At 42.7% G+C, this 17,127-nt stretch overlaps 1 protein-coding gene across 6 annotated transcripts in view; it reads right to left on the reverse strand.

Annotated features, from left to right (window-relative positions):
* LOC106562197 (transcription factor 12) overlaps positions 1 to 17,127 on the reverse strand; it is a 95,884-nt gene that overhangs the window by 63,316 nt on the left and 15,441 nt on the right. For all 6 annotated transcript variants that reach the window (XM_045689164.1, XM_045689166.1, XM_045689167.1 and 3 more), the window contains exons 4-5: positions 8,492 to 8,574; positions 3,891 to 3,993 (exon numbers count right to left, since the gene is read on the reverse strand). In XM_045689164.1, coding sequence (XP_045545120.1) covers positions 3,891 to 3,993; positions 8,492 to 8,574 — 186 coding nt within the window. The remainder of the gene's footprint in view (positions 1 to 3,890; positions 3,994 to 8,491; positions 8,575 to 17,127) is intronic.

Consider the following 17,127-nt stretch of genomic DNA (forward strand, 5'->3'; position numbering starts at 1 on the left):
TAGAAATTGTTTTATACCCTTGATACACCGAGTGTACAAAACATTAGGAATACCTGACCTTTCCATGACATAGACTGACCAGGTGAATCCAGGTGAAAGCTATGATCCCTTATTGATGTCACTTATTAATTCCCCTTCAATCAGTGCAGATGAAGGGGAGGAGACAGGTTACAAAATGATTTTTAAGCCTTGAGGCAATCTTTCTAAATCATGTCCAAACAACAAAATTACTTTCTGCCAGATCTTTCTTCTGATTTAGTTTTATATTAAAGCAGCAAGATTTTCCCATCCCAATAATACAATTTAATCTGCTTAATTATGAGACTATATTTCAAGTGATACATACTATATGACCCAAAGCCAAAACAAGTGTGTTTTGGCTTGCCAACTGTTACTGTTTGTGTCTTGAATATCAACAAAGACTAAACCAATTTCTCTTTGTGATCATAATCTGTTTGACCAGTAAATACTACACCCGCTGAAGAGGCAGGATTCCCTATCTGCATGCATATTTCTATTTAATCTAAAGCTGGATTAGTGCTTATTAAATATTGCCTCAAACAACTACTCACAGTCAGCGTTATGCAACAGCCTCCACTCCACCCACAGAGAAACACTTTCAGGCAGCCAGGACACATCGTCAGCCAGGAGAGGGACAGGGCAAGGAGGGACGGACATAGGCCATAATCATCTTTTACCTTAGAGCTTCTAGAACTTGTTCTAGGATTCCTTACATGGAATATAGAGTGAACAGCAGAATAGGAGGGAAAAGGGAGCACAGATATACTTATTTAATAAATATAGAACCTCAGTGGGAGTTATAAATACTAAGAATATTGCATTTGTAACACTGGATGGGATTGAACAAGTCTTTCCATTACAATACTCACTCCATCCTTTCCCACTTTGTTTGCCGCTTACCATTATTTACTGTTTACTGGATTTTGTCAAGGAGCAGCATTTGCATACAAACATGGAAACACAATGAGCAGCATGTCCATGTTGCTCACCACCTCGTCATCTACACAGTCAGTGATTGAGTCAGAGGGATCTACATGGCCTTGTGAGTGAGACAGTGAGCTGATACTGCACTACTGTATGTATGGATAGTGTAGCGTGCTGAGGAGGATGTGTCGTCGTGCAGTAAGAGGATTGGAGAGTGGGGGGGTGGAGAGGGGGGGGCAGACCGCCTGACCCACTCTGACACAGGCACTGCGTTAGCCCCAAGAGAGGCTGCTGGTGCCATCACTGGGAGCTCACACGACACACTGCCCTTCTCCTCATCCTAATCCACATTCCTCACCCTCCAACCCACAGGCTTGACTCGTGAGGGACAGACAATAAGGCCATCACATGAGGCAGGAGGGGGTCATTCTGATCATCATCTACTCATGTGGATTCATCTGATTCCTGAAAGACATTGGGTACTCCTGTTCCCATACATGTAGCTACATACGAATAGCTTCATTGACTTTATATTTACAACACAGTTTACTATTCATTTGTTATTCTACTATTCTCAAGCTGACAAACACAAAGCCCCAATGAACCAAAGATGACCTCTAGAATGAGCCTCCATTATTCAAGTCATGCAGCATATTCTGCTGGTAACTGTCATTAAAATATAATGTCAAATAAACAGTCATTGCCAGCCATCTGTTGGGCACTAACAACTGTAACATGTTCATTATCATACACAATAGCTGACCTCAAATAACCCCAAGCTGCTTTCAACATATCATACTTCTCTTTGGTTGAATGATGTAGTCAGGTCTGAGCCAACCATCTCCTCTGTTCCATTTACAAACCATGGAATAAAATACAAAGAAAAAAACATGCACACACACAATACAATGGCTTTTCTTCGACTAAGTACGTCTTAGGAGGTAAGATTTCTTATCTAAACTAAAGCTGATTTAGATGTTGTTCAAAAGCATTGCGAATGAGGTTTCCTGGTCATTGTGAGTCAGGTCTGTCGAAGCCAATGACTGTATGGGTCTGAACACACACACAGAGTGAGTAAGGAAGGCCATTGTCCCTTTCCACCTGCAGAGCTATCAGATAAGCACGGCACACTTAAATAATATAAACACTCAAATCAGAACAATATCTATCCGTATACAATGCCAAATACAATACCAAAAATACAGCTCAGTAAATGTGGCAGTGAGTCACTGAACCTATGCTTCCAATCCTTCAAAATATGTTCTCTTCTTTTAAATGTCTTGAGTAACCACATACACTGAGGTATCTAAACAAAAGGTCTACATCATCCAAATGTTTGTTGAAGGAAACTGCAGACCATTGAGATTTGGATTAAGATAATCCATTTAGATGACCATGGCTCGGTTTTAAAACTCCAATGGTGAGATCAAACAGAAATGGGTCACGTAGTACTGTACAACCAGAGGGTTCCCTTGGAAATGCCCCGTGTATAGTTGTAATGCATAATTGTATAATGTCCCTGCATGCGTGTTCCACCTCTTTCATTGGTGAGGAATAACCTTTCAGGCTTGATTTAATAAGGTCGCTCCAAACTAGGTAATTCCATGTAAATCCCAGATATTACTGCTGAAATTCAATTGTATTGAAGACCAGGCTCATCTTCCAATCCCAGCCTCTGATAAGCACAGGCTATTTAGGCCCACAATCAGATTGTCTAATGCCCTGACACATCATTGCAGCAGATCATTTCCATATTGTGCCACTTATAAGCATAATTACAGCCAGAGCCGGAGAACAGAGAGGAGCCCCCCCTCCCAAACGCATCCTGTGATCAATCCCCACAAAGATAACATTTCGTTTTCAGTCGTCTCCTGCACCAGCACCCGTCCGTAAACTATCCACCTTGCATGGCAACCAGTCTCCAAGGCGATCTTACAATGAGCCGGGGATTCAGTTGCCCATAAAACTGTCATGTGCTAACACATCACAATGACTCCAGGAGAAAGGCCAGTGTAATATATAGCTTTTAATTGTTAGAATGTATCTATCACATCAGGGGGGAATAAATAACCTTTAGAAATTCTAACCCCCCATCTAGGTTTGATAAATCTATAATATGGTGTTATGATGGGGATTTTTTTTTAACCAGTGATCATCATTCTTATCTGTTCATACTCAATAGTGATTATATACTGGGATGGCAAAGGACCAGCACAGCAAATTCAATCTCGTAAATCTCCCAAAGCATCCCAATCTGAATGGAGTCATTACTGACTTCAAAATAAAGGCTTTTATTTGGATGGGAATTATCATACTGCTGCTGGTAGCAGACAAATGGAAGTGGTGGTGCAACATCAGAGCAGCACAATCAGGTTTCGCATGATTTAACAAACCAAACGCTAAGTCTGCATAAACCATCACAGATCACCTGCCATTCAAGCATCTATTAGAAATCCTAAATGATATCCCACAATGGTGATGGTGGGCTGTTTTTGTATGAAATGGTCTCTGGCATATCTGCTTGGTTAACCCCCCTTCCTTAGACACCACCTCCCCTGCCACTGGAAGTTGCCGGTGGCTATTCTGATAGCTAGAAGACAGTCTTTTGTGATGGAAAACTGTACTGATGGCGTGACTTCCACCCTGGGGGAGGGTCAACCTCTGAAGACGGTCACCACAGGACGAGGAGAGGAGAGGAGAGGAGAGGAGAGGAGAGGAGAGGAGAGGAGAGGAGAGGAGAGGAGAGGAGAGGAGAGGAGAGGAGAGGAGAGGAGAGGAGAGGAGAGGAAGTGGAAAAACACTGCTTGACCTAGCTGAGGGCTGCCACTTCCAGATGCGAGACATGCCTTGTCCACACAGGGCTGAAGGGAGTTTTTTTTAAATAAAATGGATCTGTGAGACCTGTGGGCATGTGAGGGGTGAGGCATTGAGAAGCACCTACTTACCCATTATGCTGGAGTTCATAAAAGGTGTCTGGGACAATCCTTCATGGGACACTAATCGACTGTCACTCATGTGATCACCATAATGAGGGCTGTCTGCCAAACCCTGGGGGAGAGATCAGAGTATTAAACACATTATTAGGCTGCTTGGCTAATTGAGTGCTATGACAGTACACTAATTACTGAGGAAGGAGAGCACAATTGGTCAACTGTCCCTTGAAACTGTACATTTTTCTCCTTTCCGTCATTAAAAATGACTTTTTTAATCTCTGACTGATTGTAAAAGCAGTAAAACAGAACCCTGATGAGCCTGTCAACACATATGCCACGTTTCAGGATTAGAAAATACAAGGTTAATGATGCACATGTAATTCTGTGGATCTGAAGAGGCAATGGGCTTTTTGAGAGAAGACATGTTGACATGTTAATTGTACATACATTACATGGATCAGAACATGCATGATGCACAAACAAGCACATTCACATATGGATGAAAAACGATTAGACCGAATGGATACATAACAGCACCAGTGACTTGTGTCAATTCTAAGGCTTAGTTGCAGAGATTCATCTTCCAATGCCCTACAAGAGGCTGTCCTGAACCAGTCCAACAGATCCTAGCAAACCTCTCATAAAATGAAATAGCCATTTCCAAGATCAGTTTTAAAATGTTTCCCCCATAACCCTTCTAGGTGGTGTATTTGTTTAGCCAAAGACAGCAAGTCTCAAAACGTTGCCAAGCAACACTAACACTAAAATCAACGCTTTGTATTTTTAAGGATTTTTTGTTGTTGTTGAATGAAAACAAATCTTACTCACTTACGGTAATTAAAAACCTCTATATACTGTGACAATATTGATTTTAATTTAAAACATTTAATAACAGGGTATTATAGCCTATGACGGGGAAAACTGCAGCCCTCCATCCTACCAAGGTACCTGCAGCTTAAAAAAATTGCCTTTTTCTCCTGCGGCCTTTCATGACAGTTATCAGCTTCAGGAGCTTAGGTCTAAATATCGGTCACAGTATGGTCTTTGAAAACTCAGGGTCCCCTGCAATAAAAGATACTCTGTAGCAGTGCTAATCCCAGGCCCTGTGAAAATCCTCCTGCGCTCCAGTCAAATGCGTCCTTCCAAACTACATTAACTCCCACCGGAGGGACCGAGCAGCACTGGACGAGAATTTCTATAGAGCTTTTTTCCCCCAACTCGTACCCTCTGCATTCAACATACAGTAAAAAAAGTAAATCTTATTATCTATCTTTTTTTGTGAGCGGACGGTGATGGAGTAATTTCAAAGGCAGTGGAGTGTTGCGCTGTGTCGAGGGGATCCACAGAGATTCCCCATTGTGTTCCTGCCAGGCCGCGCTCCCCGTTAATCACGCCATGAACGGACTCACTAATAACACCACCCCTGTGAGAGGCTCCAAAACACACACACACACACACACACACACACACACACACACACACACACACACACACACACACACACACACACACACACACACACACACACACACACACACACACACACACACACACACACACACACACACACACAGGCAGGCAACAACAACCCATACAAACCCCTCCTGCACCACAAATCAAATCCCCCAGGTGTGTTTCAACTGACATTTAACCAAATAAAACAAAGAGTAGTAAGTAATGAACGACTTAATCTGGACATCTCAGTCCTCTATCTCCTCCTGGTCTTTCCTTCCCTGGTGGAGACAGCTGCCACAGAGCTGGAAAAGGCCAGCGAGGAGGGGCAGGTAGGGAGGCCAGAGAGAAGAAAGGCAGAGGGGATAATGGTCAGGGTGAGATCACACTACCCAGCCCACCCTGTGTCTGCTCCTCTGGGACCATTAGATCATCAATCACAGAACCCTCATCATTTACAAACACTGCTCGGCTACGTCGGCCCAGACACTAACACATGCTGTCACTGCGACCAACGGGGCCAGTTACCGCCGGCTACATAACTGTCAAATCACTACTTAAGCATGCAGGCCACAGCTCCTGCCTTGCCCCTATCCCTCGCCACAGCGTTTAAAAAGTCATCTCCTAGATGGCGTGTGCTGTCCCAGGTGAATGTGTGGCTGCACCGCGGCGACTTGGGGAGGCATGATACGGGTGTGATGGACGTGTGCGGGGTGAGTGTCGCGGCAGGGCTGGGGCGTGCGGTGGCGTTGGGCACAACCCCGGCTGTCAGACGGCCAGCCTGCAGCCACAACTGCCCATGATACGTTGGCTGGCTGGGAGCCAAGGTCAGCACGGAGACCTGGAGTCTGTTCACAGTCCACTAATCATACACTGTTAGCTTGAAGCACCCAAGCAGGCCCCGCTCGGACAGACACACTACACTGAACTCTATGAATAACAGAAACGCGCCAACCCGAAAAGCGTTTCTTCTGGGAAACCTTCCTTAGTATGAGTTGCTGAACACAATTTATGAAACATTACAATGAGAATTATGGAAATACGATTTTTGAGACAAAAGCTGAACCGTAGATAAGTGCTTGTCTACTGTTTAATGGATTTAAAGCGTTCTGTTCCTAGACTCCTCTCTGTCTTCCGGCTGGGTCTCAGCTCTATGGCTAGAAACACACTGCTTAACCTAATACTCCCTGTCTATCCAAATCAAATCTCAGATGAAGATCTAAGCCACATCTCAAAATCAGAGGACGTCCTTCCTCTTATTTGGGAATAAGCGTCATTGTGCTATAAATACCACTGGATAACAACCAAGTAGTACCAAGTAGTATCTGTGCATGTGTGCTGCTGCAGGCTATTTATCTGTGCACTCAGCACATTGCTAGTGAACATTGTAACTGCATTTTAGGTACACTGCTTCAACGTGAATATGGAGCAGGAGTGTTGGGCAGCAGAGACACAAAGACATTGCACACCGTGGTCTGTATGGACAGACAGAGTGATGAATGGACAGACGTACTGGTGCTGGCAGAGATCAAATGTGCCTGGGGATTAAAGAGATTGGCTCCACTCTCTTTGGTCAAAGTCATCCGGATGAACCTTTGACAGGCTGGACACCAGGCAGTGTATAGTAGGTGTGTTGTGTCCATACTCACTCTCAATTATGTCTACAAAATATCCCAAATAGCATGCGCTGCCAATAACAAAATAAATGGTTTGGTATAAGGTGTAAGTTAAGAGGACCCTGCAATTTGCTGTGCAGAGAAACTAGAAGAAATACCATCCCCTATTATGAGAGTGGTTATTTCAGAGCAAGTCTTCTTCTCTGGCCTACATGAGTAATCACATTGATAAAACACCTGTAAAACCGGGACAAACAACCCCATCTCTCTGGCTCTCTGGCATATGTGTGTGCATCCGTGCGTATCTGTGTGAAGGTATGTGTGAAGGTATGTGTGAATGTATGTGGAAGTGTGTGTGTGTGTGTGTGTGTGTGTGTGTGTGTGTGTGTGTGTGTGTGTGTGTGTGTGTGTGTGTGTGTGTGTGTGTGTGTGTGTGTGTGTGTGTGTGTGTGTGTGTGTGTGTGTGTGTGTGTGCAGTATGGAGGCACAAACAGCTGTCTGCTTACTGATGCCTGCCCCTTGCAATGTCAGAAATGCTGATTTATATGCACCTAAAGCAAAGATATCTCAAACGTCTCCATCTTCTAATTCAGATCAGGCAGCCGATGGAACCATAGCCTGTAGAGGTTCATTCGGGAAGGGCATTGGAAAATAAACAAGGTAATGCGGGCCGAGCAGATCTGACATTTAACTGATTTCTGATGGAAAGTGACAGGAGATTGACGTTAAATGAAATTCATACAGGGCACCCAGAACCACCATGGTGTAGGAGACAAACAACAAATACAGAGACACAGAATATATATTCACACTTTGAACAGAAATGCCATACGAACCAGTTCATGTCATGCATCATTCTATTTTGAATCTTTTTGCATGATGCATGATGAATTCAACGCAACTGATCATGTATCTGAAATAACATTTGAATTATTGCCAAAATATTTCATAAGAGTCTGGAAATCCTAATGGAAAGAATGAATGAATCACTCGTTGCTGGTACTGAAATCATTTCTAAGGAATATTCATGACCTAATATAAACATTAGTCACAGTTATAATTTCAATCAACCAAAACGAACAATATTTCCATTGATGTCCACTACCATAAATATAGTTTGCACTTTAAATCCTAATATTGGCACAGATCTATAAATGGTGGAGTAATTTTCCCCAATTCAGAATTCCACAATGTAGCCATAATGTTCCAAAGCACACAACATTAATCAGCTTCCCCTGACAAATGCTTAATATTTCAGCTTAGCACAAATAATCCAATGCAAATGACAACATATTTAAACCCATCACTTAAGAGGATATTGGTGCCATGCAATTAGGTCATACTGGAAAATAAAATGATGCCAATTACAGGTCACACAACATGAATGGTGCTCTCTCCCTCCCTGCCTCTGCAGTGAGCTGTGAATGTAATGTAACACATTGATGTAATGAGTGTTAAATGATGTGGTGCAGAAAGCCCAGGCAGAGGGAGACAGAGGGGTGAGGTGAGGGAGTGCACGGGGAGTGAGTTGGCCAGGGTTCTTACCCTGGAGGACTCGTAGGAGGGACTGGACGACTGGCCACCTGGGGCCCAGGAGGACGCTGCCTGGCTCGGCCTCTCATCCATACCTGTCAGAAGAAGAGATGCACAACTCCATCAGCACCGTGTCCTCAGACTCCTCACCAACACACACAGACAGACAGACAGACAGACAGACAGACAGACAGACAGACAGACAGACAGACAGACAGACAGACAGACAGACAGACAGACAGACAGACAGACAGACAGACAGACAGACAGACAGACAGACAGACAGACAGACAGACAGACAGACAGACAGACAGACACAGACTCTCTTTAATCTCACACACAAGAACACACACATAGACATTTAACAGCTAGACAGAGCTGGAGTGACAGGTTACACATATAAACAAACACAGAAAGAGAGGGGCCATACAGCACAGGAAAGGAACCAGTGTACCCCTAGAGGAACTGAATTAGACATTAACACTATTCAAAATGTGATATAACAAATTAATTGAAAAGTTGCATTGCTATCCAAAAGTGATTTTTTTCACATTTCTTTATGATCTCTCTTGAATCAAAAGGCGAAGGCTGCAGTTAATGAAACAGGGCAGAGATATTTCACACGTCTAATGTCTCATAGCAACGGGCTCTCAGTTCTCCAGGGGCCTGGTTTAACAAAAGACATAACAGTGCATCTACAGTCGTGTCTGTCCCTGGGCGAGCGAGCATGCTGCCATTCTCTTGGCAGGAGGACAGACGACAGAGCAAGAGTAGAAGAAAGTGACTAATCTGTTATACCTCCTCCATTCAAAGGCTGTGCTGCTTTACGAGTGCCAGGCACATTTTCACGGCGTCATTTATTTTGGCTTACATAAATCACGGACAAAAAAATGTGCACTCCTTAGCATGTGTGCATGCTCAAAATGTGCTTCAGAGCACTAGAGCTGGATGATTTGGCAGTGATGTATAGTCCAGCACTGTGAAAACAGCTGAGCACTGAAACTTCATAAAACTCATTTAAAAAAACTCCATGTTTCCAAAGACAGCAAAATAAAATAATAGATAAACAAATAAATCAATAAAGTTGACACAATTGCATGAATTCAACATCTGCTATGTGATGAACAAATATAATATGTGACCTTCGAAATGACATTTATGGGGCCTGCTCAGTAAAGAGATATGATTCTGAGACTGTTCACGCTGTTTGAACCAATATTGTTTTGTAGGTAACAGCATTCCACTCCCGGCCCCATGGAAGCTACATAATTGTAGGAGGGGGAGTAACATCAACATTTTGCAAGTTATTGATTGTTCCCTTTGTCATTTCACCCTGCTTCAGAAAACTGCAATACCATTCATTTGATTCCGCCCTCAAATATAACAGATCAAATTTAAAGGAATTGTATATACAATGAATCAAACCTTTAAACCATAACACAGACTCTCAGAGGGCCTGTAATCCACTTTAATTTGTTGAAAATTTCAAAATGTTAGTGATAAAAAACCAAAAAACCTTCGGTTGCCTGAACCGTGCCACTTGACCGCATGGCTGGGCACACACTAAACACCAGCTATCTGCATTTGCATGAGTAGAACAAACAGGCCCTTTAGCGAGGGGAGAAGTAGACTTTTCCACCGTGAAAAAGAGCTTGGCCTACATCACACAATCACAATGTGCGGGCTAGACCCCGTGCCAAAGACAATGTAGAGGCCGGCCAATGTGAGGCTGGCAGCACTGCACAGAGCAGCAGTCAATTCAACTCAACTCAACACATGGCACCTTCATTGGCATACTCTAGCAATACACAGTAATACACTTTTCAAAAGTGAAATAACATGTTAACACTACACACAATAATATAACATTCCAAAAGGGGGAAACGCTGTACTCCACACTAGCTGTAGCACTTGGCTCTGACTGTAGTGCAACCCTGCTTGGATCTTTAGGGCACTAGTTGTCACCAGCTCTAGTCTCTGTCCTGACTGCCAGCTCCTGCCTGGGGCTCCAGGGTCCTCTCTCTACACACGACTACAGATATAGCTACACCAGCCAGGGACAACACAATATCACTATGCTTCACACTGATTGAGACAAACATAGAGCGGTAGAGTTGTCTTCAAATGAGGAGATAATACTAAAATAGTCATCCACGGAATAGCAGCTTGACACGTTTTGTTGAGCATTCTCTACAGGAGGTTAACAAACGAATAGAAATGTGTGAATGTGCTGGTTATATAATGTAAACCCCAGTGGTATTTGCCCAGATGTCGTTTTTGATTCTTCTGTGCTATGCCGTTTCTTCAAGAGTATACATCGTTTTTGTTCTCTAGAGAAACATAAATATGGCTGCTATTGATAGGTGAAATGTTAGGGAAAGGGACATGGGTTTTGTATCTACAGCACAGGGAAGTCCTTCTCTGGGGAGTAATTAGGCTTTTGTCTTATATTTCTACTGTGATATCTCTGGAAGAAATATCTAAATGCACATCTGTGATGTCAATTCTAAGCAAACAGACAACAAGGTTTGAAAGAAAGTGGCCCAGGGACTCGGATCGGTTCCATTTGGCTTGGAAGGAAGGAACCTCCTCTCTGTGGTTTCTACTGTTATGAGTCAGCCGCTCCATTTAACCATCCACCAAATCACTGACAACCAACGTCATGAGACACTGCTACAGTAGCTGAGGTCACACACACACCAACAGTTAAGCAGATAAAAGACAGAGGCATACTATTACTGTAGCCTGACAAATGTATTATAAGATCAATTCCACCTGTCTGTAATATCATCCAGGTCTCATCTGCTCTTCATACAGTCCACATTCACCTACCATTCATCACTTTCATCACGTTTCATGTGTAACAGGTTTTATGGAACAGGGCGCCCATGTCCTGCTGATGGGGCTTCAGAGGTTCAGAGGTATGGCACGCAGTCCTGTCAGCCCCATCTGTGGCAGCTCTGCTCTGGAACAAACTCCATCATATATCCACTCCACTCCGCAACCCAGCACACTGGTCACACACTGGTCACACACTTAACATGGAATCATACTGCACTGCATTGACAGCCACATTGTCAGCCGTGCATGTGTGTGTGGCAAAGACCCTCTCTAATTATTTCACAACCCTAGTTCTCAATTATAGAATTGAACAGGAAATAGACAAAGACATTATGCAGATATGAATGCTTCAGTTTGACTAGAGTGGGATTTTGCTCTCTGGCGTGCCCCCACTGCATAAACCTATGCCAAAGAATGTTCATTTACATGCAGTGTCTGTCGAGTAGAGGATTTAAATATGGATTTAACTTGGCACGGGCACTGCTCTGTGTGCAAATCTTTGTCTATCCTGTTTTCAAGTCTGGCAGTCATTAGATATCCTCCTTTAACTTTTCTTCAGTTTAGTATTTAGGAAGAAATCAAAGCAATTCTTTGTTCATTGATTAAAATAACATTTGAAGGGCACTCTGGACAGAGGAGACTAACTCCTAGGAGAGGTCTTAGGTTGGCATACTTTTATGAAGCACTTAGCAATAAAACAAAATCAAAATAACTGATCACAGTCAGTCACAGTCCTTGTGTTGTGCATTTCAAAATCAGCCTGACACACAACCTGGTACTCATTTGACTGTAGTCTCTATAGTCTCTTTAGTCTCTGTAGTCTCTATAGTCTCTGTAGTCTCTGTAGTCTCTGTAGTCTCTGTAGTCTCTATAGTCTCTATAGTCTCTTTAGTCTCTGTAGTCTCTGTAGTCTCTATAGTCTCTGTAGTCTCTGTAGTCTCTATAGTCTCTATCGCTATAGTCTCTGTAGTCTCTGTAGTCTCTGTAGTCTCTATAGTCTCTATAGTCTCTATAGTCTCTGTAGTCTCTGTAGTCTCTATAGTCTCTATAGTCTCTATAGTCTCTATAGTCTCTGTAGTCTCTATAGTCTCTATAGTCTCTATAGTCTCTATAGTCTCTGTAGTCTCTGTAGTCTCTATAGTCTCTGTAGTCTCTATAGTCTCTATAGTCTCTGTAGTCTCTATAGTCTCTATAGTCTCTATAGTCTCTGTAGTCTCTATAGTCTCTATAGTCTCTATAGTCTCTATAGTCTCTATAGTCTCTATAGTCTCTATAGTCTCTGTAGTCTCTATAGTCTCTATAGTCGCTGTAGTCTCTATAGTCTCTATAGTCGCTGTAGTCTCTATAGTCTCTATAGTCGCTGTAGTCTCTATAGTCTCTATAGTCTCTGTAGTCTCTATAGTCTCTATAGTCTTCTGTAGTCTCTATAGTCGCTGTAGTCTCTATAGTCGCTGTAGTCTCTATCAGTCTCGCTGTAGTCTCTATAGTCGCTGTAGTATCTCTATAGTCTCTGTAGTCTCTATAGTCTCTATAGTCTTTGTAGTCTCTATAGTCGCTGTAGTCTCTATAGTCGCTGTAGTCTCTATAGTCTCTATAGTCTCTGTAGTCTCTGTAGTCTCTATCGCTATAGTCTCTATAGTCTCTATAGTCTCTATCGCTATAGTCTCTGTAGTCTCTGTAGTCTCTGTAGTCTCTGTAGTCTCTGTAGTCTCTATAGTCTCTGTAGTCTCTGTAGTCTCTGTAGTCTCTATAGTCTCTGTAGTCTCTATCGCTATAGTCTCTATAGTCTCTATAGTCTCTATAGTCTCTATAGTCTCTGTAGTCTCTGTAGTCTCTGTAGTCTCTGTAGTCTCTGTAGTCTCTGTAGTCTCTATCGCTATAGTCTCTATAGTCTCTATAGTCTCTGTAGTCTCTGTAGTCTCTATCGCTATAGTCTCTATAGTCTCTATAGTCGCTATAGTCTCTATAGTCTCTATAGTCGCTATAGTCTCTATAGTCTCTGCAGTCTCTATAGTCTCTGCAGTCTCTATAGTCTCTATAGTCTCTGCAGTCTCTATAGTCTCTGTAGTCTCTGTAGTCTCTGCAGTCTCTGCAGTCTCTGTAGTCTCTATAGTCTCTATAGTCTCTGTAGTCTCTGTAGTCTCTGTAGTCTCTGTAGTCTCTATAGTTGCTGTAGTCTCTATAGTCTCTGTAGTCTCTAGTCTTTTGCAGTCTCTGTAGTCTCTATAGTCTTTGCAGTCTCTGTAGTCTCTGTAGTCTCTATAGTCTCTGTAGTCTCGGTAGTCATTGTCGTATCTGTAGTCTCTGTAGTCTCTATAGTCTCTGTAGTCTCTGTAGTCTCTATAGTCTCTGCAGTCTCTATAGTCTCTGTAGTTGTTGTAGTCTCTATAGTCTCTGTAGTCTCTGTAGTCGTTGTCGTATCTGTAGTCTTTGCAGTCTCTATAGTCTCTGTAGTTGTTGTAGTCTCTGTAGTCTCTGTAGTCGTTGTCGTATCTGTAGTCTTTGCAGTCTATAGTCTCTATAGTCTCTAGTCTTTGTAGCCGTTGTAGTCGTTGTAGTTGTTGTAGTCTCTGTAGTCTCTGTAGTCGTTGTCGTATCTGTAGTCTTTGCAGTCTATAGTCTCTATAGTCTCTAGTCTTTGTAGCCGTTGTAGTCGTTGTAGTTGTTGTAGTCTCTGTAGTCTCTGTAGTCGTTGTCGTATCTGTAGTCTTTGCAGTCTCTATAGTCTGTAGTCTTTGTAGCCGTTGTAGTCGTTGTAGTTGTTGTAGTCTCTGTAGTCTCTGTAGTCGTTGTCGTATCTGTAGTCTTTGCAGTCTCTATAGTCTCTATAGTCTGTAGTCTTTGTAGCCGTTGTAGTCGTTGTAGTTGGTTACACAGGAGCTCAGAAGAGAAGCTTAGGAGCACCGTTAAAATCACACCCCTTCTCACAACATCCTAGGCACTGAATTATTTTTTTTAAGTGAGATTGTCACAACAGTAAAAATGTAAAAATGGTAGCTAACATTCCTACATTTCATCTGCTACCTTATGACATAACTGCTACATAACTGTATGGAAACCCAACTTCTTGAAGAACAAAATGTATACATCAAAGACATTAACATTGTTTATTTACAGATTTATGGATAGAGACTGAATACAGACAAACAACTCATTGTAACTCTGCTTGAGCTCGTAAGAACATTTAATCCAAATAAGCCACACTAAACATTGGAACTGTGTCAAAGTGCAAAATACAAATAAAATCTACAGCATCATTTAAATGAGGTAGCCTGAACAGCAAATGTTTAGCCTTATGAGTAACCTCACATGCAACCACATATCCCACAGCCACTGAGCAGTGCTGTTATGTTCTGAGTACTCTGATCTAGTGAACAGAGGTGTTCAGCGTGGGGAACCAGAGCTTCCATCACTGCCAACTGACTGTCAGGAACAAACACGTGATATCCTCCACGTCTCAAATCAAACACGTCAACACAACCTTGAATTGGAGGGCAAATATTTATCTTGGCAATGTCTGCTCTCCTCTGTAGTTTAATTGTTGAGCAGGTGTCCACATCCCCTCAGACATACAGTCAAAAAGGCACCGCACCGATTGTTCAAACGGACCCTGTTTTCTGGCAAACCCCACTGAAAAAAGAAATGCATTTGTTACTTCACACAACTGTGAACGACCACTGCTAAAAACAACAAGCACACCAGACACGACATCACAAAGCGATGTCCAAGTAATTCGGCAGAACTGAAAACACCGTTTTTCTTTGCCAAATTGCTAGGAAACCAAACAGTCAGACCAAGTGGGCATCGCTTGTGGAATCACTGCGGGCTGCAATCGATACGGACCTACAGGGAAGCAACCTCGTAAATGATGGCAAACAGTTTTTGCTGCCGAGGCATTACCATGTCTTTACTAGTTGTGCTCTGCTTCCTCAGAGAGGAAACACGTCCTCCAGACATAGTCTAGGAGTGAAACATCAATACAGAAAACGTAAACAAGCTAGCCTCATTCTTCACCTTACATGACTGAATCTACAGTGGGGTTAAAATGATAAACTAAACATTCTCAGAATCTTAAATAATGATCAACTGACATTTGTCAAAAAGCAATGAAGACATCAGGTATAGTGATTGGTTTTTGATTAATTGTTAAAATAAGTAAACAACACAGTGATTATTTCACATACGGTAGTAACCATCATAAAAATCTGACAAAAAAAGTTTACCGTTTACTATGTTCACCTCCTCACAATTAATATTTATAATAGACTACCACTACTACAACTGTCTAGGCTCTGAAGAGCTCACCAGCCTGTTAATTGAATTAAGTCCAATTTGTGCAATGTACAATGTGACTTCCTCATACACATGTAGCAATGAGAGGTTTGTCAGAGCTAGTGCAGTAGTGTCTTCATTAGACAGACTCTCTCTCTGCACTTAGATCCAGTCATCCACAAAGCCCTGTCACAGACAGAGGCCTTGACAAGCAAATGACAAGATGCTTCCCCTTCGGGATCCCCTCCAACTCCGAGCAAACAGTCGTAAGGCAGGCAGCAGGCAGGTTAATAAGACATGCTGTAGCGATAGATAGATATACATTTGAATTCGTCACGGTATCTTTAATGAAATGCATCAAACAAGAGTGCCTGCAACCGAACAACCAAGTCTGCCACGGTGCACAGCTTGAGCTGATTTGACTGTATGCAAAGAAGGGAGCTATTTTCGGTTGTTCACTTCCAATCTAACAGCTACTCTCTCGTGTCACATGGAGACCGGCTCAGCTCGCTGCGAGGGACAACCCCTCACTGGGGCTGTGTGTGTGTTGGAGTACCCTAAACTGCTCACAACTCACAAGGAAGTAGACAAAAACAAAAAAAACATTTTGACTGTGCAGAGAGATACATTTTTTTTAATAAAAAAGCATTTCAATGGGATATCGACTAGGTTTGGGCAGTATCCACATTTTCATACCATCATACCATTTCTCCATACCGGGGTATACAGTATTATCGAATGTGCACAGGGATTTTGATCTAGGATGGGATTGAATGGCCAAGATACTTGATCTTGACATCTAGCCACTTACAGTGGGGGGAAAAAGTATTTGATCCCATGCTGATTTTGTACGTTTGCCCACTTACAAAGAAATGATCAGTCTATAATTTTAATAGTAGGTTTATTTGAACAGTGAGAGACAGAATAACAACAAAAAAATCCAGAAAAACGCATGTCAAAAATGTTATAAAATGATTTGCATTTTAATGAGGGAAATAAGTATTTGACCCCTCTGCAAAACATGACTTTGTACTTGGTGGCAAAACCCTTGTTGGCAATCACAGAGGTCAGACGTTTCTTGTAGTTGGCCACCAGGTTTGCACACATCTCAGGAGGGATTTTGTCCCACTCCTCTTTGCAGATCTTCTCCAAGTCATTAAGGTTTCGAGGCTGACGTTTGGCAACTCGAACCTTGAGCTCCCTCCACAGATTTTCTATGGGATTAAGGTCTGGAGACTGGCTAGGCCACTCCAGGACCTTAATGTGCTTCTTCTTGAGCCACTCCTTTGTTGCCTTGGCCGTGTGTTTTGGGTCATTGTCATGCTGGAATACCCATCCACGACACATTTTCAATGCCCTGGCTGAGGGAAGGAGGTTCTCACCCAAGATTTGATGGTACATGGCCCCGTCCATCGTCCCTTTGATGCGGTGAAGTTGTCCTGTCCCCTTAGCAGAAAAACACCCCAAAAGCATAATGTTTCCACCTCCATATTTGACGGTGGGGATGGTGTTCTTGGGGTCATAGGCAGCATTCC

This window comes from Salmo salar, chromosome ssa11 (genome assembly GCF_905237065.1).
Source record: "Salmo salar chromosome ssa11, Ssal_v3.1, whole genome shotgun sequence".
Lineage (NCBI taxonomy): Eukaryota > Metazoa > Chordata > Actinopteri > Salmoniformes > Salmonidae > Salmo > Salmo salar.